General features: G+C 41.4%; 1 protein-coding gene across 8 annotated transcripts in view; it reads right to left on the reverse strand.

Annotated features, from left to right (window-relative positions):
• ARHGAP24 (Rho GTPase activating protein 24) overlaps positions 1–25,088 on the reverse strand; it is a 247,525-nt gene that overhangs the window by 138,744 nt on the left and 83,693 nt on the right. For all 8 annotated transcript variants that reach the window (XM_069012940.1, XM_069012938.1, XM_069012943.1 and 5 more), the window contains one exon: positions 15,366–15,565. In XM_069012940.1, coding sequence (XP_068869041.1) covers positions 15,366–15,565 — 200 coding nt within the window. The remainder of the gene's footprint in view (positions 1–15,365; positions 15,566–25,088) is intronic.

The following is a 25,088-nucleotide window of genomic DNA, read 5'->3' on the forward strand; positions in this document are numbered from 1 at the left end:
CTTTCACTTCAGACTGGAAGTCAAAAGACACATCTCCAACACCCTTCCATCAAATCATTATCTTCAGCATTTTCTTTTCAGACAGTCTTTAACATGTGAGCTATTCTCTCAGAGAAAGACAGCTTCTTTCCTCCACCCCAGTTCAACTTCTCCACTGTCCAAAATCCAGCCAGACTCACAGTCTGAGCTCAGCAACCCTTTCCAAAACCTTCCTTCCCCCTCTCCTCCTCCACATACTGCCCTGAAGAAGGCAGGCAATAATAGCATTGCCTGCAACACTGCCACTGTTTGAGAGAGACGCAGCAATTTATGTGGACTTTTTAAAATTTCACACAGATAATTTTACCCCTTAGGTAATCTCTCCCTGAAGTGATTCAGTGAAGTGACCCCTACCTTCCTGCAACATCACCTTTCAGGTCAAGAGAAAAGGCTGTCTCCCAGTACTTACTTTTGCAGACATCTCTTCTCCTCTCCCAACCCTGACCATCGTACCTCCCAAAGCAGATCATCAGAGTTTTCCTCTCTGAAGGGACCTTCTACCACTTCACTCCTGCTGTGCACACAGTGGCTGGATTATTAACTGTGTAAGCAGTTAATAGAGAAATCTATCATTGAACCTTCCTGCTGACTGCACAGGCATTAGTGAACGCCACAATGCGCAGCAGTTCTTTTCTGGATAGTATCCATTATTCACAGTCACCCCACATAAAAAGCCTTTATGCTCTTCCTGAATGTTTGCAATGCATTGGGGACCTGCTGGATGCAGCCCACTGGATAACTGGCAGCAGGGATGCCTTTAGCCAGCTTCATTCTTCAGCAGCCATATGTCCCATTTCTGGCAATACCACCAGTTTGAGAGAAGCACAGGTATTGTTCTAAAAACTTGTTTTACTGTCTGCTTTAACATTATTTTTCTACTGCCAAGTCTTCATTTAGAAGTGTCCACAGACTTTCTAGAGATTCAGAGACCATTCTACAAAAAAGCCTTTTTGGCCCTGTATCTTCCACAGAGCACACGTTCATGAGCTCTGCTGTGAGCTGACAAAGGTTTTAAAAACAACAGAGCTGAAGTCTTTTGTGGGAAAACACTACAAGCCAAATGCTGAGCCTAAATGCTATTTGCAGATGCACACTGTGCTCACAAGGTGAGCCAAGCAGAATAATGCAAGCAAATAATTATCCTCTGAAGAAAACAGAGAATGTGAAGAATAGTGGTTAGCAAATTAATGGAAGTCCTGCCAACATTTTAGGTCTGGAAGTTCAGCTCTTCCTCCCCACACCTGCTGTGAAGCCCTGGTCCAGTTCTCCAGCCTCTCATTTAACACACTAGTCCCTTGATCTCTGGTTACATTCCTTGAGCCTACACATCACAGCTGAATTTTCTCATACAGCCCCCTCTGACCACTTCACCCTCCCTCCCAAGGTCAAATGCTACACTCAGGTCCAAGCTCCCACAGCACCACATTCAAGTCCCTGATCTGAAAGAGACTGCACGGCTCTACAAGCATGTAATAACCTCTCTCTGAAATTACCTCTGCTTGCACCCCCTCGACTCTGCCAGCTCAGATCAGACTCTGTAAGCTACAAACACCAACTTGACTAGCTCACATCTGAACTACTATATCCACAAAGCACTTTTATTGCTGCAATCACAGTACTGGGAAGCATCTCCTCTATCTTTGCACCAGGACTCCATTCCCAGAAGCAAAGAGATGACAGGACAGGGGTGATGGAAATCCATCATCCACACCCTGCAGATGGTCTCAGTCCTGATACATGGATGCTGCCAGAGGAAGCCAACTGTGAAGAACACTTAAGGGCCCTTCACCCTTGCCTGGCTCCTATTTCCTCAACTCTGCTCCTCTCCCAAAGCACAGTGCAGTGGGACAGAGAGGGAGAGGAGCAGCAGCACACTGTGGATGTTTAAAGCGAAACAAAAGCAATATAAGTTAAAACTACAGAATGGACGCTGTCTAGCAGATTACATATCCATCAAGTACACTCTTCAACACTAGTACATTCTTTTGGTAACCTGAAAGCTTAAGAAGGAATAACATGAGTTCACCTGTGGTGAACTCAAGCCTTTCCAAGTACGAGAAGAGGGTCTGGAAAGCATCTTGCATTTCAGAGTCCTGTAGCACACTGGAGACACACAACTGCTGATCACTGCGCCGAATGCAAGTCATACAGCTGCAACCATGCACTTCTTCTGAGAGCTGCACTAAATGTCTCAGACTTAAGCATATCCATGAAGGAAGGTATTTGAGAAATATTAGAATACTGGGAGGAATTGTTATTTTTTTGTAAATACAGAACACGCATCATTCAACCAATGAAACCCTTTTAACTTCTGAAACGTGGTGTCTTTGAACAGCCATACTGGTGCTGCTGGTTTTATAACTAACTCAGTTATACCCAGAGGCAGCAAACTGAGCAGGACCCCCAAGCAAGGGAGAAGACCCTGAGACACATCTGCAGTACAAACTCCATACACAACACTGCTCTAGCCAGAACAACACTGCTACAAGTCAAACAACAACCACTCACATATACAGCCATTCTGGGTATTTTCAGCAGGACATAACCATAAGAAGTCTCAGTGCTGGTATCTTTTGGGAGACCAAGAAAAGCACCAACAACTTAACCTAGCAGACCTTCCTTCTGTTTAATTAAACATTTTATTAGAAAAACTACGTACTTATGTATAAGTCATATTTTAAAAGTCCAAGAATACAGCTGTGTTGTGAATGAGAGCCAAGAATGGAGATCTTCGTTTTGTGTTTTCCTCATGTCAGCTTAACAGCTTAATTAGCTCTACTCACAATGTTAAATACTCTCAGACTGAGAATTAACTCAGCCTTTTGTAACATTCAGAGCAGTAGATGAATTTTTTCACTCAGTTAATTAGATACTTCTTTCCAGTGTAGCAAAAGGACACCAAAATAATGACTGTTTACTAAACTAACTGTTACACTAAAGAGGTTAACACAAATGCCAGCAGGCACACTTGTTTGTTTTTAGAATTGGTTGTAGTCTGTTTCATGCAATCACAAACAGGCCTTGTGAGAAAAACCAAGGGTCATAATGCACTGGTCCTAAAATCATGATTTCACACTTGAATAAAATCCATGTTTTCACAGTCCAAACTCACAAGTGCCTTGGGAAATATAAACCTCCAGCTTGCAGAGGAGAAGTGAGAAGGACTGGGCCTTATCTTCCCAAGGAAAACTGCTCCACAGCCACCAGTGATAGATCACTGATGTTTGCTAGACTTAGGCTTTTTATTGGAACAAGAATTTTAACAGAAATTGAAGACTATTTTAAAGAAAAAAACCTCCCCATTTCCTCTCTAGCCTATCTTCAGCATAAAGTACATGAATCCTTGTCTCCAACTGGCTCAGAACAGTTTGATTACTCATGAAATGCTTTACCTTCACCTTGGTATGAACCAGAGGGTAGAAAATTACCTTATGTATTTCTTCTTATTGTCACATTATAAATACCAAGGATTTACTTTCCTCTGTACCCTCCACCCTCAGCTTACATTAACCTATTAAAAACTGAAACTGGCCCGAAAATTATAAGTCAAAAACTTCACTACATCAAAAAACCTGACACATAGGATCTGTGTGGTTTTTATTTTTCAGCTATGACTTGTACTTCTTCCCAGATACTGTTGGTTATATAAATGACATTATATAAATACTGAAAGAAAATGAAGAAACACACCTGGAATAACAAACAATCAAACCCATGCACTAGCAAAAGGAAAAAGATCTTCTGTTGATCCGAAGGTAGTTAAATGCACCGTGTGTTTTACAGCCTAGACTGTGAATGAAATCTAACACTAGGCTTCTTCAGACTAACTCACAGACTCTCATGCCAACAACATGCCTTCAGGAGCCCACCATCACACAGGTCTTGCAAAGCCTCACCCCCATGTAGAGCTTTTCACTCCAGGAAAGATGCTTGGTGACAGGAGAGTTTGGATACTGCACGGAATTTAATACAACTTCATTAAAGGAAATTAAGCCGGTTTGGTGCACCCGAGACTGAACTGGCATTCTTGAGAGGCACGAAGGAGGTTACAGCACAGCAAACTGCACACTGGTAATCTCCTTTCCTTTCCCAACACCTCTGTGTGCCTCACCCAAGCTCTTCCAATGGCCAAGGTCTCTGCTCTTAAACATCTATGGAAGGAATTGTGAAAACAAATTGATCTCAGTCTGCTTTTATTCTTTATCCTTTTCAGAGACGTGCTAACAGGACCTGTAACAGACACCAGTCATGCTAGCATTTCTCATGAGGTGTTTTCTCAAAAAGTCCCTCTAGGCAATGTTTTCCCTGTTGAAAGGGATTATTTCTGTAACATGTAAAAGCTGGTTTTTGTAGCACATCATCTGTCTCACCCACATGAAACCAGATCATTACACAGGATTTAAGAGTATGCAGATGAAGAGGTGATACTGCAGTCAAGAAAAGATATTAAGAAAAGCAGTGAAGCTCACTCCAAGACAGTGATTCTGCATTAGGAATTAAAGGTTTTATAATGAAATGTACTGAGCAACAACTTCATTTGCAGAAAAAAATATCAGGAGAAACACAATATATACATTATTTTCTAAATACATTTTCAGCTTGCAAAAGCTCAGCAGTTTCAGTAATGGCTGGTACACAGTAGGATAGGTATCCCTTCCAAGTCCATGGAGGGCTAGGAAATCTGGCATCTTAACACTAGGCAGTTTATGGCAAATAGTAACTTTAGGAAGAATGGCAGGCTGAAGTTTTTAACAATATCCTTTTTCCACACAAATACTAAATCTCTTCTTCAGATGTGGAGCATTATTTATTGCTCTTTAAGTGAGGAAAAGGAAAGGAAGTGGGAAAAAACTGTGTCTCTCATTCTCACTGGGCTCCAAAACAGGTAAATAATTCTTTATTTCTTTCAAGAAGTTTCTTCTGAGATCCCCATTGTACTCTGGCAAATACACATATAGTGCCTTATTAAAGCATCAGCTCATATACTTAAAAACACAGCCTTGTGTCTGTTTTCTATCACCTGCATGACCAGATCATTACAGTAATGCTCAGTTCATGTCAACCAGCTTCCAAAATACATGCCTGTGTCTATGAAAGTCCTTAGCACTCCTCAATTGCTTGCGGTTATTATTCAAGAGTAAAAGAGTGGAAACACTGCAATTACTCACTCAAAGCAGGAGCACTTTGTGGGTAGCTGCATAGACTTTTAATGGATTTTACTCTGCAGTCCAAGCAGGAAAAGAGAAAGTTCTTGTTAGCTCAACTTCTGTGCTGCAAGCCTGCTGGAAAGGATGTCCCTCCAGCACTAGAAGTTAATTTAGCTGCTTCTGTTATTCAACCCCTGGACTCCCTTCTGAGGCTGCCAACACAAATACCACCTGTGAAGGCCATTCTCATAAACTTGTTCCATGCAAAGGGATTTGAAATGTCTGGCTCAGCTCGTCAGGGAACACGTGGCAGCCCAAAAGCTCCAATAACCAACACAGAGAGGAAGGTTTTTCTTGCCCACAGTGTCCATATCAGATAGCACATCTTCACCATGTTGCTGTGTTCAAATTTGTATAGGACTCATGCCATTTTTCATGTGATGAGCATAAGCTCACACATAAGAGCATTTATGCAGTCCAGCTGAATCAAGTTGGAATCAGTGGACTTGTATGAATGCTGCTAAAAATTATTGCTAGAATCAGTTCTCAGTTACTACAGCAACAACATTAAGTAAATCCCTTGGCAATATGCAAGGAAATAAGCAAAGACGCCTGGATTTCTTTATTTAGGGACATTAACTGTGGCCTGCACAAGATAACAGAACCAACTGAACTTTTCCACATCTCACATATTCCCTTAATGGCTAATATGTTAAACTAAAAGCTATCAGCAGCAGCTTCAGGTTATGAGTTGATCAAATGTTACTGAATTTCAACTGTCAGGCTCCAAAACAAAACAACCTCATCTATTCATACCCCATGTGTTTGTCCTTAAACAAGACAGGCTTACCACATAGCCTCTGCTGCCCAAATTAATGGAGCGTGAAAAAAGACCAACTTTTACAATGGTTAAGGTTCCACAAATGCTTGAAAGAGAAAGCATTAAGTTTACTTAGAGATGAATCTGGAGGCTGATTTCACAGAACTTCATCCTATAGCCTCACATGTGCTGTGGAGCAGTATTCACATTAGTTGCTTTACTGCTTTTATTAAGCAAGGAAATATAAAAGAGAAACACCTAAAGCAGATCACTGCTGTCTCACTGAATATGACACATGGCATTACACTGCACTGGAGTTCCTAAAACCACTGACAGGATTAGAAATTTAGAATTTAGATCAGTGTCTTTGAGACAAGAAGGTGGTAGTAAGAACACAATCAGCAACAACCATCCAACATAACATCAGGTATATCTTTTAACTATCCTAACACCATCCTTATTCCTCTCCACACAACTTCATTGATCTGTTAAACATAGATTAATTAGCATCCACCAGAAACGCATTTTTCATTTGGCAGCCAACAGAGAAGACAAAAGAAAAAGACACTATATCCCCTTGCTTCCCTGTCCCAAACCCTGTCACAAGTCAGAAACAGAAAGGGAAAGGAGGGAGGGAGAGATGGTGCGGGCATAAAGGGAAATACAGAGCTCAACAGAGCTACAGGCTAGGCAGCCCCACCACGACAGAAAAGCAGCTCTATACCATGCAGCAGCTTCTTTCACTTGGAAGTCCTGCCCATCCACGAAATGCAATGAAGCACACTAAGGGCTGAACTTCAGCATTAGCAAGCTTTTACAAACAAGGCAGTTCCTTCATCCTAGGAAGGGAAAGGTGGGGGCAGCTCTCTGAACATTTGGACTAGGCAGATGCATTGGCAGCCAAGACTTGAAATTAAGCTGTTGGCCAGTTTACATCTTATTAGAGCGCCTCTCTTTTCCAATCTAACAGCAGGTGTTGGCTGAGTCTAATTACACCCACAGTTTATACAACACATGGTAGCATACTCGGGAGCTTCAGCTCTGAATGCACACACATGGGTCAATGGTGCTGGCACTTTCTGTCAGTGCCACGAGGCATTCTTGCTTTGTTCTATTACAAAAATATTTACTGGAACTAATTTCCCAGTTTGGATTGATTAAAGATACAGAAGTCTGGGAACATGTATTTATTGTTCCCAAACAGCTTTGAAAGAGGACCTGGGGCTGTACTGACTGCCACACAAACAGGCAGACTCACATGGGATCATCTTTTCTTTACCATCCTGCATTCTGAGTTTGGTTATAACAACAAAAAGTTCCCGTGAAATGCACAAGTTGAAACACCATGAAAGACTCACATTTCCCACCCACAAAACTGTCTCATTTCAGTGGATTTTGAAATTCAGCCACTGAACCTGTTTTCTGAGGCCTAAAATGAGGTAGACACATTCTCAGCTTGGCACAGCTTGGCGTGGCATCTAGGCCCAGTGTTGTTTTTGTTTTGGGGCAGGTGGGTGTCAAAATGCATTAAAAAGGCTGATTATGGAAAAAACAAACTTTTAGTTTTAGTTTGAACTGAAGATCTACTCAGGCAGCCAGCATGCTGGTGCCATGGGCAATAGGAAGGCAACCACTTAATCTGTTATTTTCCAAGCTGTCAAATGGGATGGAGACACTGAATGATATTAGGAAACAACATTCATACAAGCTGGCCCTTTATGAATGTTACAGGCACTCGGAGAGGAGGGGGCACATCCACTTCACCAGCCAGTGTATTCAGAGGCAAAGGAAGACCCAGGGGAAGTGGGAGAGAGCTGGATCTGAAGAAAAAGAACAGCAGCAATGCAAGAAAGATAAAAACTGCACCTGAGAGCTGTTTTGAAAACTCAGTCAAGTTCAGGGAGCATGAAAGGCTCCAAGCCCTTGGGAATAAAGCATGCACAGATTTAAACAAATTGGTATAATAGCAGGATACAGCAGCTTCCAGATGTTGCCAGTGCAGTCACAGCAATGACACAATTGCTAGATGCAAAGCTGAATAAAAGAGGCACAGAATACCCCTTGCATTGCACTCAAACCTAAAACCCATCTTCACAGGGGAACTGAATTTTCAACTGCATAAGCTGGGGCAAAGCATGGAGCAAGAACTGCCTCATTTTGGCACAGACTCCATAACCTTGCACAGTGTTTAGTAACACTCCTGCAATTAATGTGGTAGTTAATGCTGAAGGTAAAACCTTTTTTTATTCCCATGAAAAATCTTTAAGACTCCTACTGGGCCAAGCCCAAAGACTTCAAAGTTTTTAAAGGAACAAAACAAAGAACACCTACTGAAAATTCAAGTTTTCTATTTCTTTCAGATCAAAAATGCAAAGGGGATTAAATTTGGAATTTGATCACCTCCAAGTTGAGTACCTCAGTGATGGATCTTGCTGCTATTTGTTTCAGGCTGAGAACAGAAATTCAGTCCCGTAAATTTGAGAAACCCTTCCCCAGCAACAGAATAATGGCACCAGAAGTACCCTGGTTTCAAATAAACTTGGCCTCATCAGACTAATCTCTCACATACAAAATTCCCATGGGTATCTACTGACCAAAGTGTATTACACCTTTAAAAGCACTTCTGTAAGTCACTGAAGTAAAAAAATGTGTCTCTACGAGTGAGTTGCTGAAACCTGCAGAGTTAAATTACCGAAAAACTAATAAAGATATTAGAAATAGCAGAACTTTCTACTGTATGTAAAAGCCAGGACCCATCCTTTGATCACCCTCATTGTATTCCAGAAATTTCACTGCTTTAGTTGCAGAAGCCTGTTTATATTCAACTAACTGAGAAGCCATTCCCAGAACATCCATTAAAAGGGCCCAAAGTAGTTTTGGGCCTTTCCCTTCACTTTCTGCATGGAAAAGCCACTGCTGTAGCAGCTGACTGCATCAGAAAGATCAGGCTTCACATTATTTTGGCTGCTGCCATACCATGTCACACCTGTTTCTGTCTCAGACAGAAAAAAAGAATAAAACTCTGCTACTCACAATCAGACAAGACACAACTGCTCTTGCCTCGTGTGAAATGCTTAAGCAGTTAAGTTTTCTCTTTAAAACTTGTGAGATGTTACAGTCAGCGGACAGAGCTCAAGAATGAGCAGAAAGGAAAAAAATGCCCCTGCCACAAATGGAAAGCTATGTTACAGAGAGGCTTCTGTTCCTTAACTAAGCACTTCAAAAAACAGGAAGTATCATTATACCAGGAACACGTGGCTAACAAACAATCTGTTTCCAGTTGGCAGCGCATGCAAAACTGCAGTGAGCAGTACCTTACTTCAGACAGCTTACACAAAGTCAAAAGCCATGAAGACAAAGAAAATAGAGATAACACTCAGACTGACCTTTTAAAAACATTCATCTGAGATGTGTTGGACATCCTTCCATTCCACTGCATTCCCATGAGCCATTTAAGGTGTGCCTTCTGATGGATTTTTTCATGGAGACTTTTTGTTTGTTTTTTTAAGTTCCATATTCACCACTATCCAACAGCAGAGTGTCTTTCTGGTAAATAGTTTGATATCTGGCAAACTGATCATCACTACTGATGTCAAGAAAATCCTATTTAACTTCATCCAGTATATTAAGTTTCTAGTGAAATTCCTGAGAAACATCATTCTCTATCAACGCCCCACATTTGTTGTGACACCTGCATAATTTCATTTGATTAAATTCTCCCTTTACAGTTTACAGGTTTGCACAGGCAAGGGTTCACTCTGCAGCACATGTCCATCCAAAAACTGTATCTACTTTCCAAGTATTTTGCCTATAAATTGAAAAATAAAAAATCATTATCAGTGGCTTGGACATTCTTTGCTGTTTTCACATCAAGTCCCTGAACTGACTTTGTGGATTTTCAAGCCAAGCCAAGCATGAAAGGACTTGGTGCTTCACATCCTTCCCTCAGCAAGACTGAGAGGGCTGCTCTTAAAAATCAAAGCAAAATCTACTGAGAAGCTGTTTCACTTGCTGTGCTGCTCCTCAGTATTTACACAACAGCTGGTTCTTGTTGCTTTCCAGAGACAGGGACCAGAGTGGATACTCTGATCTCCCCGACTGAAAATGCTCTAGGCAGCAAGGAGAGATCACAGTTCTTGTGATGCAGTTCTCAAGTGCACATACAATTAGGTTTTTACCCTCCATACAGAAATGTTATCCACTCCCTTTTAACTTATAAAAAAACCCATGATGTTCAGTCTTTAATCATATTCAATACTAATACTGAAGGATTTTTCCCTGACAGGCTAAGATACAAATCATGTAATTATCATAGTAATTTCTATTTACATTCATTAGAAGCTTGATTTTAATTTAAAAATGCAACTGTAATTTGTCAAGATTTCCTATTAATGCTATTAAGTGGATTTATTGGTCGATGAAATTTTTACACAAATTGCATTATATGGGAAGCACCGAACCTGGCAAGAGACACAAAGAATAACCAAGAGGGGCTTCTACAGGTATGTTAACCAAAAAAAGGAAGGTCAAAAAAGGTGCACCCACTCCAATAAACAAACACTGGTAAACTGTTAACAACAGATCAGGAGAAGACAGAGGTACTCAACTTCTCGGCCTCAGTCTTCAGAGGCAACCTCTCTTCCCACACCTCTCCAGTGGAGGGACAGCAGGATGGGGACTGGGGGAGCAAAGTCCCTCCCACTGTAAATGAAGATCAGGTTTGTGACCACTGAGGAACCTGAATGCACGTGTCTGTGGGACCTGGTGAGAGGCTTCCCAGAGCCCTGAGGGAATTGGCTGATGTAGGTGCCAAGCCACTCTCCATGACACTTGAAAAGCCGTGGCAGTCAGGTGAAGTCCCAGGTGACTGGAAAAAGGGAAACTTTGTACCCATCTTTAAACAGGGCAGGAAGGAGGACCCTGGGAACTACTGAGCTGTCAGCCTCACCTCTGTGCCTGGGAATATCATGGCACAGATCCTCCTGGAAGCTGTGCTAAGGCACATGGAGGACAGGGAGGTGATTCAGGAAAGCCAGCATGGCTTCACCAAGGGCAAGTCCTGCCTGACCAAACCCATGGCCTTCTGTGATGGAGTGACAACATCAGTGAACAAGGGAGGCTTACAGACGTCATTTATTTGGGTTTCTGTAAAGCCTTTAACATGGTTCCCCACAACATCCTTCCCTCTAAACTGGAGAGATGGATTTGATGGGTAGACTGTTAGGTGGATAAGGAATTGGCTGGACTGTCACATCCAGAGAGTAGTGGTCAAGGGCCCAGAGTCCCAATGGACATCAGTGACAAAAGGCTGAAAGTGGATGATCTTTAAGGTCCTTTCCAACCCAGGTCATTCTATGATTCATTCTGTAATTATTCCAGAAAGTAAGACTTTAAAATATATTCTGTTTGTACATCAGAGAACATCTTTCCCTTACAGACAAAACAGGGACCTGTACTTAAGATTGCAGCTGCCACTTAACCTGCTTTCAGTCAATGACGAATTCAAATGCCTCATCCAAGACTGACATTTTTGCCCTTCAGTCTCCTGTCTCATCCCAGGGCCTGTCTAAGATACTGGGAGCCACAGTGTATTCAGTGGAATACTTTCCAGCATTACTTAAGCTGAACAGTTAAGAGCTTATAAAGATCTTGAGGATAAAAATTGCGTGGCAAAATGTTCAGGATGGGATATAAACGGAAACAGCAGATCATTGTCAGCTTTCAGGCATACACCAAGTGTTTCCTGAAGGCTAATTCATAGCTTTTCAAGATCTCTCTGCTACACACACCTCAAATTCAAGTCCATAAACCAAGCTGAGTCTCAACAACATTAAAGAGGTAACTTTTTATTTTAACTAAAATGCTGTTCAGACTGGATGAGCTTGTCCATTCTTGTTCATTTGCAACCTAATACAAATGATGCTCCATCAGTACAGGTTACCAAGCTTTCCTCCCACCTCCTCAACAACACGAGGAGAGTGAGACAGCAAAACTGCAGAAAGGAGACAATGCTTCAAATCTCCCTTCTGCTGCTCAGAAAACCACAGAAAAAACACGATGTCTCATGAGCAGGCACTAACTTCCCCCTCCCATCTTCAGTCAAGAGTGTGTCAACCCTGGCATAGCTGGAGAAGCTAAGCTAGGAGAGAAGAAAGGAAGAAATGAATTTTCATGGGCTGCATTTAAACAACAGCTGTACTGTGGAACAGGGAATGCTAAATTCTGATTTCTTTCAGCTGCCCCCATTTCGAGCTTGGAGAGCTGACCTTCAGGTCTAGCATAATACCAGCTTCCTAAAGCACAAAACAGTAAAAAGAATTAACAAAGCAAAATCCAGTATCACTTCCAAGCAGCAGAGACAATACAGATTTATCAGAAATCAGATTTTATGCCTTCACATGGCTTGCTCACTTATTTGTTAGATTTTTTTTTTTCCTGTGGAATTAACTAGATTATTGCTATCCATATACACATCAGTAAACAGAAATGCCATCTTTGCCAGATCCTGAGAGATATTTCAGGGATATCAGAGCAAAAAGTAGATGCTAATTTATTGATAAAACATTACAAGGGAAAGATTCATGTGTTTGACAATAACAATCAATCAATGACAATTCACTGACCTTGACTGTAAGACACACAGCTGTGCACTGCTTTTTCTTCTGTTGTTCTTCACTAGCTCTGTGTGCCTATAGGCACAGGCTGGCAGAGGCAATTCCCCACACTCACACTGACAGCTGAAGACTTTTAAATTTAATAGCCTTGATGCCAAGGAGATGTACACACACTGACTAAAGCCTATGTGGTAGCTATCTCTATTACGAGCAGGAAATGAGCCTGCTTCAGGAATTCCAAAGCATTTACTGATGGTTGAGACACAAAATGTTCCTCCTTCTCTTTACTCCCATTATACACAGTCACTTGGAGAATAAAGTCTGCCAGATCATAATATTTTTCCAAAATTCAGCTCCATTCACATCTCCCTAACTTTCAAAAATACAAACACCATGGCATAATATCTGTTCTTGACTGAACAGAAGCCAAGACCAAATGTTAAGCAGACTGGTGCTCAGGACACCCACTGAATTTGCACCAGAAACTGGATTCTGCTTTTCTCTAACTCATATTAACATGAATATGAGCTATGAACATAAACTCACTGCTTGTGTTGTCCTCTCCTCTCCTACTGTAGTTCTTCCACCATCTATAAATATATATATATACACAAGGTGTGCGATTAGAATATTCCTCAGTATGAGCAATCACTGCTCTCTGCCTCCCTCCAAACACAACCAACCAGTAAGCAAAATAAAACCTACAATCTGATTTGGAAAAAAAACCTCATTAAGTTTCTTCCATCATATTATTGTCTAAAAGAATTACTGTACATCTGTAAATTGTACAGACTGTACAATCCAGTAGTAAACAAAGAGGTATTTATCCTAAATATAGATCCAATATAACAATATATGCTTGCCATTTCGTAATATCCCTGTGCACTGAAAATTCACGGTATCAGAGGAGTTCTTTGCTTTAGCTCTCCACAGCAAGAACAACAGGGTTTCCAGAAGGTCATAGTGATTTTCTTGTCAAAGTTAATGCAGCAAACCCTTCAATGTAATGGGAAAAAAATAGTTCTGTTATGGCATTGAACCTGGGACATATTTCAGGCACTGACACTTGTGCAGTTTGTTTCAGAAACATTTCAAAAGCTACATCAAGGTAAGATATTGACTGATCTTAATTTGGACAGGCCCATTAATTTTCCAAACCCACTGGCATATTTTAAGTTATACTTCTCTCAGCACTTTTCCAACCCCATTTTGTATTTCTAAGTGTCTTTATGAACTTGCTCGAGACTGAAGTGGAAAATTCAAATAAGCTCTTAGTTTTTTCACAAACTGCTACCTAACCTATCATAAGTATCAGATCAGAATCACCACCTCCATTTCACAAAAGGGAAGTAGCAAAGTCAGTAGGATATTCTGAAGCCATCCCACAGGTCAGTAGCAGATGGACAAGAAGATAAATTGGGCTCTGAGCTGTAGAAAATTCCATGAAACATGGCATTGTGCCACCTCTCAAAAAGCCATGAAGTCTTTGCATGCAAACATTCTGGCAGAGATCAAGTACTAGAAAGCAGAGTTATATTCTGGAAACCCAGGATCTGGCCCACAAACATTTTAGTTTGATGGCTGCTTTTTACACTCTTGATTAACAAAACATATATAGTGGAAGATAAGCTGAATTTCTTGAAAATTATTAACTATTTCATACTCAAAGCAGTCATCCTATCATATAATTTGTGTAAATAAGCAGTGTGTTATTTGATTAACCTATCAAATAACAACTATCTGAGATAATTTTATGGGTACCAAGGCAGTGAAATAGGTACTTAGAAATTAATTCACAATTTGGAAACCATTACCTCAAGACTGAATACTTTTCTTAACATGTGCACCATAATGCAAGCTGTAAAGCTCGGCCAAGTGTCATGACCTGTTCCATACAGGAAGCTGGATTAGATGGGTTTTACATCTCTGAGAACTCCCTGTGAAATTCCATACAAAAGGTAGACCACCAGAAATTTCATAGCCATAAAAAATACGGCTGTGATGATCATATTTTAGTACCTGCACAGAAGTAACCCCCAGATGTCAAAGCCTTTTTCTAACGTCACAAACATCTGGAAAATCATTAATACATGAGACTATCATACTCCTGTAGATGCTAGCAGGAGACCCTTACTATCAAAGAGGCTCAGGCCTGCCCTGACCCAAGAGGCAGCACTACTTAACTCTACTCCTATGGCACTCTGGGGATAGGCAGCCCTGAAGCATGCTAGTGAAAAAGCTAAATAGATAGGAGAAGAGATGAGGAATAAGGAGCACTAAACTGCCACAACAGAACCAGACACCAGTCTGTTCCATATTACAGATGGCAATGTATTCAGGCTAGGGTGTTATTTGGGAAGACACAAAGCAGGGATACTCTGCATAGTAAGCAGAAAAAAACAACAACAAACCAAAAAAAACCACAAGCAGTATCTTTTCAAATACAGCTTATGCATCTGCCTCAGTCAAGGGCATCTGACTGATGACTTTTGCTACTTCTTGCATACTTCTTTCCCTTTAAAATGCAGAAATGAGAAAACCTGACCTGAGAAAGGAAGTTTTAGAAATGAGCCTGATGGGGAAACCACACTGCCAGGGCCTGACTCAGTGTAATCAAAATCCCAAATGCAACACTGAATCAGTGACAGAGGTGCAGAAGTTCAGTGCTTCACACACCAGACAATTCTGCTTACATTAACTTACTTTACTCCCTGACCTCCCATCCTGTCTCCTCCTTACACTTACCAAAGGCTTGGTTTCATCTTCATCTTTGAAATAGTAGAGCTGGTCCCCCTTGAGGACAAACCAGCGCGTGTGCCAGGTCTTGACGAAGCCCCCCTGCTTCCGCAGCCACCCACACTTGATGGCAATGTGCCGCCCTTGGCTCAGGGCAGGAGTCTCTGAAGAGCCATTGTGTTCTTCCATACTGGGAATGGGCAACTCTCCTGTTGGGCAAACAAGAGGAAAAGGTAAAATAATTAGATTATTATCCAGGCAGTAACTTGCTTCTTTCAACACAGCTGGAAAAGAAACATGCCTTGACTACAAAAGTGCGTCTGAAAAGCATTTGCCATCGGCCTGCTTGTTCTCATACCAGCACCCCATCAGCTGAGAGAATTACTACTCACCTGTAAAATACTAAAATAATAATGAACTGCTAAAAAGCAGGCAAGAGGCAAAAGTTCTGTTCAACTGCTGTGTAAGACATTTTGACCAGCACTGAAGAAGACATCAGCTGTTTCTAGAGGTGAGTTCTGCTGGATTACAGGCAGTAACAAGGAGTGAACTTACAGTACTTCCTCATACTAAGGAAAGCAGCTGACTACTGGAGGTCCCCTTTTACAATTCCTTGGCAGGCTTGGGACTTTCAGGGAAATGTTAAAAAAAGCCTCTGCTTCACCAAAGCTTAATTTTACCCCACCAGACAAGCAGGCATTTTTTGTTATTGTTGTTGTTCATTTTACTGAAGTCCACTTAAAGGAATGGTGACAGTAAATGCAAGAATAGCTGCACATCACCTCACACAAGCAAGCCCTGACTGAAGTGAGTGTGTGCCCAGACACTTGTTATATACATTTGGCAAATCATGAAGAATTTTGGCCCACCTTAACTTAAGGCACAAGAACTGTGTCAAAACTAGAGCTGAACTGTAAGTTTCATGTAGCATTTTGGCCTTATTAAAACGATACCTTCTAACCATTTCTGGGCAGTCATGACTCTTAGTGATGGATTTTGTACATATAATCATGTAGTAATGTGCTTAACCTTCATGGTCAAAAAGCTATTCTTGATCTCTTGTTAAGTCTAGAGCACAAACACAGGCTTTTGAGTTGCAAGTTTTGGTATTTCCAGTTGAAATCCAAATCAAACCAAAACCTACGTGTGCCAAAGAGTTTATACCTAAACAGAGTAAAATGTGACTTTGAGCACAAACACAGCAGCGTGCAAAATCAATGGTGAAATTTCACTGTCAGTAAGTGCTTGAAGAACAACATGTTTCTCTTCTTTCCAGACTACCACTGGAAATCTTTCTTGCCTCATCAGAAGCTTGCCCAGCTGTTAGGGCCCAGAAAAGCTGGCTTCATAGGTAGTGTTTTGTTTCCCAACACCAGGTTGGGAAAAGAATGGAATATTCTTGACACTGCAGGCAGCAGACATCTCTGACTAAGAATATCTAGACTGAAACTTCGTGTCCTGATTTGGCAAAGTAGATTGGTGAGTCCAAGCCTTGCACTCCTGTTCTGGTCCCCTACACAGCAACAATACCTTTACTGAACATAGTGAATGGGCATTGGGATTGCAAAGGGATGTACTCAGCTTCTAAGGCAGACTAGAAATGCAGATAACACACTCATTTGACAGATGAAAGCATCCCTCTGACAATTAATCCAAGTACTTTGTCTGGATAGTGTTACATCACCATAAAATAAATCACAATACAAGGAGAAATCAATAGATTGCAGCCAGAAGTGTTTTTCAGCCCTTTTTTCCTTTGGCTCCCTTCTTCCTACTGCTCACACATCCTCCTTTGGAACAACTTCTCCAGCTTCCATCTCTGCTGTGTGTTTACAGCTTTTTCTTTTAATACCCACACACAGTCTGTTGTCATGTCCCTGATTTGGGCTGGATCCTGGAATCTGATTGCCATGATTACAACTCCTCGCTGCCCTGTGCCACTGAGGTTAACAGGTCCCAACACAAGCACTGAGGTTTTCAGCAGAGTACAAACTGCAGGATCAAAACTTCAATCACTTGGTATTCTTCTCAGAGAAAGGCAATCATTCTCCCGCCTCTTTAGGGTTCACCTAGAGTCACCCAGAACACTTGTACTGTGAGATTTACTTGAGCAAAGTGTCCCCCCAAAACATACAAATGTGTCTGGCTTTCTGAGCAGATAAAGATTTTTTTTGTGTGTCTGTCTGTGGTTACAGTTGCAAGAACAAAACTGAACCAGATGACAAGTCCTCAGACCACACCGACCTCGCTACAAAAGGAAACGCACCCAAGTCGTAATTGGCATTTTCTGAATACGAGCGGGAATCTCTTGGATGCTGCTGGTTTTTGGGTGGACCGAAGTAGATACCATGAAGCAGCCCTCCAACTCACACCCTTAGAAAGTGAATTAGCAAGTATTTTACAGAAAGCATTGTAAACAGCAGGTAAATTACTGGAACTGAAAAAAGGAACAAAATCATTACCCACAGGCTACCCTGTGCTCCTTGCTGCACAACTGCTAAGCTCATCAGTTCATCTCTGCTGCCTGGGTGAGCCTCAAGGAGGAGTTTAAGTACAGTACCTGTATGTATCACTGCAGTGCTGAAGACATTGGGTCCCTCTTACACTTGGACCATAAACAAGAATCTAAATACCAAAGTCAAAAACAATTAGCTGCTTGGATGAAAGACTATTTTTTATTTTGTTTCACAAAGTCACATGCCAATGGTGCTGACACCAGTATACGAAGTATATGGATTTTATCTCGCCAAGGAAAGTGTTAGTACATCCCCATCTCTTTGTCTGATGCCTATCAAACTATTTCTGCAACACTAAAACAAATGAGGTGTAGGAGAGATGATAGTTCTACTGCTCCACAGGGTAAGATCTCCTTTAAAGCAGTAGCATATCCTTGGACATGCTCTGTACAAAAAAAAAGCTGTATTATTTCATTCATTAGTGGTTTAATTCTCTTCAGCAGTTAAAAATTCAGGCACCTTGTTTGCACTTAGTCCTGAGATGAAGTATATTTGTTGTTTTCATATATCCTTCCCTTCCAATGTCTGCCTACTACAAACCAGACTTGGAATCAGAAATTCCAGCAGCTGGCTCACTTTCACACTGCTTGTTTTTACAGCTGTTTCAACACTAAGATCATAAAAATAAATTGCAGAAATATCAGGGTGCTGGCACTGATGCAGAGAACAGTGAGGTGCAAACAGTATGTAAACAACACATGACAAAGTGTGGAATTATATCAACACACTCCAAGTCCTCTCGGCCTCATAAGACAAGGCAGAAAGCCATGCATTTTCAAGCACTAAATGAGAATATTCCTCAAACTCATCTTCTCAACAGGAAACACAACTTGTACTTGCTGCCAGAGTCAACTCTACTGACTTGGCCAGCCTCCAGTTTAGGTAATGACCAGAACTTAATAAATTCTATACAATATATTCATTTGGGGCTGCCTGTGGGCTCACTCTCCTGGGCTTGTCTGGACATCAGGAGTGCAAAGCAAACAAAATGAGAAATGTTCCCTGACACACTGGCTCTGCATCAACATCTCCTGGTCCATGGAGACCATCACCATTTACCACTGCTGGCCTCAATCCAACCTTTTTCTGCTCCCATAAAGCCACTTGCCTCTCTCACTGGTCTGTCTAGAAGGCAGCTAACTGCACTTACGTTCTCCTTGCCAATGTGGAAGGTCTGTGCCGGCGGCAGGCACAGAAAGCAGGGAAGTGTTTCTCCTCAGCTACCACTCACTCAATACTTGAATTATGGAATTGGGCAGCTCCCCCAGGTCCCAGCATTTTGCCAGGAAATAGTCAGAGAAACTCATTAAAGCACACCAAAGCCAGTTACAGGAGTAGTCATAGGACTGCATGAAGATGATCTGTTTGGCAAGAAACCCCAGTGGTCTGCAGTCAGTGTTTTTCTTCTCACTGAAATTTCTCATGGCCAAGATAGCACATTTCAAGCATGCAAAACATCAGCAGAGTTCACTTGCAGTAATTATTCATCTTTGCCACTGCTCAAATGCTGTTCTTTACAGCCTAATGTCGCCTAGCACAAAATGGATAAATGTGGGAGGCCGCCAGAGTGCCTGCTGCCCCAGAACCATACCCCTTCAGCCTGCCACATCACCGAATTCTCTTGCTCTCACAAAAGGGCAGGCACACACAACACTGCACAGACATGTTGTCTTTTCCATGTCAGGCACATGGACAGATAGCCAGTAAAAGGCAGCAATTCTGCAGCAACAATTGGCTTGGTTATTGATGAACGCATCTGCCAAATATGTGTGCGCGCACACACACACACACACACAGAATTCCTAACAGTCTTTGTGACACAATGGTTCTCTATAAAATTAGATTAATACTTCCACACTTATACCACTTTCCAAGTGACATCTAATTCTGGGTTCCCTTCTACTTATTTATGATGAGCTATACAGAGTACAAGTGCCTGAGTTTAAGATTATCAGTGTCTCTCAGGTACAGAGTTCCTGCCTCTGACCAGCAAGCTTCCTTTTATTTAATTTTGATTTAGCCTTGCTGAGTAGCAACTTCTTAAAACCATTTACTATGTGAAAACATTGTCAGCATTCATCTTGCTGGTAAGATGTCTCAAGACACCTCAAACTCACCCGAGGCGTGAGTTTGTAAGCAATTGCTGCAGGAAGCAGAAGACTGGCCTATTTCCCACCACCAGGGTACTTCAAATCAGTTGCTAGTCATCTCTTGTGTCAAAAGGATATTGCACATAGAAGGAAAAACATGTCAAAGAGGTAAAAGCATACTTAATAAGAAAGCTAACTTACTGTTTGTGCTTAGCAACCATTTTTACACTGCATGAAGCATGTCTCACTTTCTGTCACTGCAAGAAGAGATTTTACAGCATTCCAGTCTTGCTCTTTTCCAAAACCTGCAGCAGTGCACTTGCCAGTAGCTTTCCTCCACAAACTTTTAGAACAGACATTATACATTTATCCAAAAGGTTTTCCAAGACATCTGAGAAACCTCTTGTACTACTGGCAGTAATGTTCCTAGGCACAGATCATCTGGCTGTTCTGCATTTCTCACCCTCACTTTTGTCCTAACAGGGACAGCCTGGATATATTTTACTTGAAAGAATTTTAATTCCAAGGCCTAAATAATTACTCCTTAGGTAAAATAAAAAACTTGTGAGAGGTGTTCTCACCAGTAAGATTGTAGCAGGTGAGATTCACTGCCTGGTGAAGCTAATGGAAAGACTTCCATTACTTTTGCAATATATTTTGGGATCAGTTTGAAAACCAAGACCCAGTAATTTTGCCAGAAAATTGAGGCCTTAGTCAAATACAACTCTTTAGTACCTGATTTGCATTTTCATGTCAGAACCATCTAACAGATATTCTTAGACCAGCCAAACCTCTACAAGTCTTCTGTTTTCTTTCAGGAATTCAAGCACAGCTATAAACAGCCCAGCTAGAACGGGACTAGAGGATTTAGAAGACATTCAGTTTCTTGTGAATTACAACAGGAATTAGTTAACAAGTTCAGTCAGGCACTTTTGAAAACATCCACTCCTGCATGTGTATATTTCTTTCCTGTGATTGTGAGTAGTGTTAGTAAACATGTACACTAGTTTTGTAAAAGCAAAGCAACTGCAGCAGTTCTGTTACTGCAGCATCACACTGTCAGATCAGCATTTGGAGTAATTTTCAGAGCTTTAACTTTTGCAGCCCTTGCCATTTGGTCCTATTCTGTTTAAATCCACATATCAGCTTTTGAGCAAATCCTTTCTTGTCCTCCCACCACTGCTGCGGCAGCAAGACCCATAACAAAACTGCACTGCTAAGAGCACTTTTTTTATCATGGATTCTCTTCTGACACCTAGTTCTCTCCATCACTTCCTAATCCCACTACCTGTTTTGGGTGGAGATGGACTCCACCTGTAGAAGACTTGTGCAACTGGCAGGCATTTGCACGCAATCTGTCTGGGTATCTTTTCTCAAGTACAGATAACCCATGTCTGATTTAGGAGTGGCTGCAAAATGTCACAGCACAGGGAAGGGTTTTGAAGAACTTGAGAAACAACTTCCAAGGGTAACAGTCTCTGTTACGCTTTTGCATGTTACCCATTACTATTATATATCCCCTCAGCTTTTTCATCACATGGCAGCACACAGTTGCAAGACAAGGTTGCTGCTACCAAAGTGACTGGGAAAGTGAAGGTGTCCCTGCTCATTGCACAGGGGTTGAACTAGGTGACCTTTAAAAGGTCCCTTCCAACTCAAAACTGTTCTGTGATTAGAATGAAGTGGTCCTTTTATCTTCCAGGTTTCTGCCCAGATTCCCATCTCAAGTGTCTTATTCTGCACAACTGGCAATGCTAGCGGTAAACAGCATACAGCGAAAAATCAGCTGTAACTATCTGGAGAAGCTTAAAAAACTACAGACAAGGCAGTAAAGAGCCTCTGATAGCTGAAAGGGTCAAGTGATGCAAGATGGACAAAGAAATGCAGAACAGTTGACAAGTCTCAGGAGCTGAAATACTGAGCAGTGAAAAGGTCAGGGAGCAAGTCAAAAGCGGCATCTGGAACAGCTGAAAGATATTCCAAGTCCCAGATGTCTCTTCCAACCAAAGCGTAACACTGCCTCTGAATATCTGACACTGAAAATACATAAACCCTGTTTACAGCTTCATACTTTACATGGAGAAAGTGGTCGTAAGGACAGCTTAAAACTAACTTAATTCCTACATGTCAGTGGTGAATACTTCAGCATATACTGGCTTCGCTTACAAAAGAATTGATTATGAGTTGTGCCTAAGCACGATCTCAACAGATGATCTCGCAAAGTATAAAAATAATCTCCAGCACTACTCTTTGTTCTCAAAGACTGGTGGCAAAAGACATCTGAGTACAGATGTCAGCAGCCCTCTGACAGTGAATCACTGAGACTGAAACAAGGCTGAAAGCTTTTTTAGGAAATCCAACACAACAGGACTTTCCATGTTGTCCTATTCACAGCTGTTCAGGCCTTGCAAATTCCTTGCAAGATTGACCAAGGGAATTAAGATGCTACAAGTGACATTCACTAAGTATACTGCCAAGCAGCAAAAATACATTCTAGTTTGTCTACAGCAGCAAAAGCTTCCTCCCAAATCTGCTGTAGTACTTGCAAATCAAAGGAGCTCACAGGTTCTGCAGAAAGAGCTGGTAGTTGCTGGAGAGTGGGAGGAAGAAAGATAAGTATTTGCTGCCTGCACCACACTTAAAACTCCTCTCTTGCTCAGAGCAAATGTAGTCCAAGCAAAATCCCAACTCTGGCAAAAAAAAGATTAACACAGCAAGTACTGGCTGGCAGCATCTCTCCCGATACTCAGATGTTCAGAGCAGGAGGAACCTTATCTCTGGGTGCCTCCACAGAAGCCTCAGGGGAAACAAAGGAAGGTTCAACCCACCTCAACTCAGCCCACAATGACCTTTTCAGTCTTACATTAGTTCACATGTGACAAACAGAAATCCATGCACTTACTTTGAACGTATTTGCTATGAACATTTCAGGCAAAATTACTCCCTTTGCTTTGCTACACACAATATAATGTTTATCCCTTTCAGTTCAAAGAAGTTCAAGTAACAGCAGCACTTGGTGATCTGCTGAGAGATTCCTCTGTAGCAGATCTCTCCCACTTCCATGTGTTCCCCAGAAGGACCATGGCATCACAGCTGTGCCTGTGGGAGCATCCTGCCCCAGTGTATCAGAGGAACTGACAGAGTTACAGCCCATGCCTGCACGGAAATCCAGAATTACCATGCCCATTTCCCAGCTGTCCTGTATGCACGCAGAGGAGTATATGGATATTAAGCAGGTAAGCACATACTGTACATAGGTAGTGAGCACCCACCCAGCCTCAGAAAGTATCTTGGCACTGTCCCAACTCAAACACAGGCAAGTCAGAACCAAAGGCTCAAAGTTGGCAACCTCAGAGGTGCATCTGCTTCCATTCCTACTAAACTTAGTACCAGAGCCAAGATTTGTGTCCTCTCTGCATGCCAACCCCAGCAGGACCTAAACTTTAAATAGACCTACTTTTAAACAGGAATCAGTATAGCTTTAATGCTGTTCAGAAATGTTTTATGTAAATGGTAATTGCCTCTGTCACTTAAACACATTAACCATACTGACATAAATTTCCACGCTAGAATACTGGAGACAATATAGTCAAAATTTTTAAAAGCAGATGTGTATCTTTCCACTGAAAAAGCCAACTCTAAAGAAGCACCATTACTTTGTAGTTGACATTTCCATCTTCTGCCCAGGAAAAGCATTAATTCATACTTAGGGAACCAACATTTCACTTTTTTAAAACCAAGTCTGCCTCAGAAAAATAGAGTCCACAATCCTTCCTATGTACTTCAGGAAGCAGCCACCTAAATTGTTTCAGTAAATGAAAAATCATCATGTATTAGTAAATGAAAAATGATACCATTGTGGCATTGCCCTTTCCAGTAAAGCTCTAAGTGAAGAGAACACTGTCCCTGAATTCCTAAATCAGCACCAACACCAACACTATGCTTTATCTCTAAAATGAATTCATATGGGGGAATGGAATAAATTCACGTGATCCTTATCCTTTAGAAGGTCAATCTGTGCATGGATGCTAACACCTACTTTCCAGCTTGTACTGAAGGAACCATTAAAGGCAAAGCCAACTCTGCTGTGTTGCATCCACAGTTTTCAGACTCTACCATCATAACCCACAGTTAAAAGGTGAACACACCTTCTCCACAAGAATTTTATGTTCATGTGTCTCTTTCTGGTCACTACTATGCTATGTGAGCTGAAAGAGAAGCAGAACGAAAGTCAAGAACACTTTAACAAGTAACTGGTTACCTTCAGTGACCTGAAAGCCAGCTAAAAACATGTAAGCATCTTTTTCTGACATTGCTCCACCCAAAATGAGATAAGGGAAAACCAAGTTGAGTTATTCACCTGAAAGGATTCAAAAACAGAAGACATGTATATGTTACTTACATAAAACTTAAGGAAAACATTTCTTGTTTGGTTTCTTTTTTTAAAAAAAGTACCAACTAGTAGGCAAACAATGTTAGGCACTCTCCAGATTTTAGGTAGGCTACAAAAAGAGACAGTGACATTAACTAGGACTAACACTTCAGAGAAACAGGTGCAAAAGCAACAGAAAAATAATCCAAAGATGGCAGGTCCTGTACCTGCAGACACTTCAAAACTGTGCTGAGCATGGCCATGTTTACAGAGTTCAGTTTATTCAATTTATCTAATTTAAGAGAGGCAAGGTATCCTGAGAATATAAATTTCTCCTGCTGTGAATGACACAGGTCATCAACAGCAAAACACAGCGTCAAGAGCAAACCAGAAAAATCTACCTTTTCTTATCAACTCCCTTTACAGTAAGGATGGTTTGTGTTTTATGTGAGTCACTATCTGCAGAGGAGAACATCAGCATGCCCAAGGGAAAGGAGGTTATCACCTCCAGTCAGACAGCCTTACTATTTCACATTAGTGTAGTCAAAACAGCAGAGAAGCCTTGCCATCCACATCCCAAAAATACCCCATCTCTCTCCATATGGCCATCATGGCTCTGCACTGTTGTTTTCTTGATTTTTCGTTCTTTATTTTCAGAAAGAAGAAAAGGACACCTTTTTTGCCTTGCTTGTAACCTTCAAGTTATCTATAACCTGCACCAAACACCATGCTGCATTTCAAAAGCAACATGTTT

Source organism: Aphelocoma coerulescens, chromosome 4, assembly GCF_041296385.1.
Source record: "Aphelocoma coerulescens isolate FSJ_1873_10779 chromosome 4, UR_Acoe_1.0, whole genome shotgun sequence".
NCBI lineage: Eukaryota > Metazoa > Chordata > Aves > Passeriformes > Corvidae > Aphelocoma > Aphelocoma coerulescens.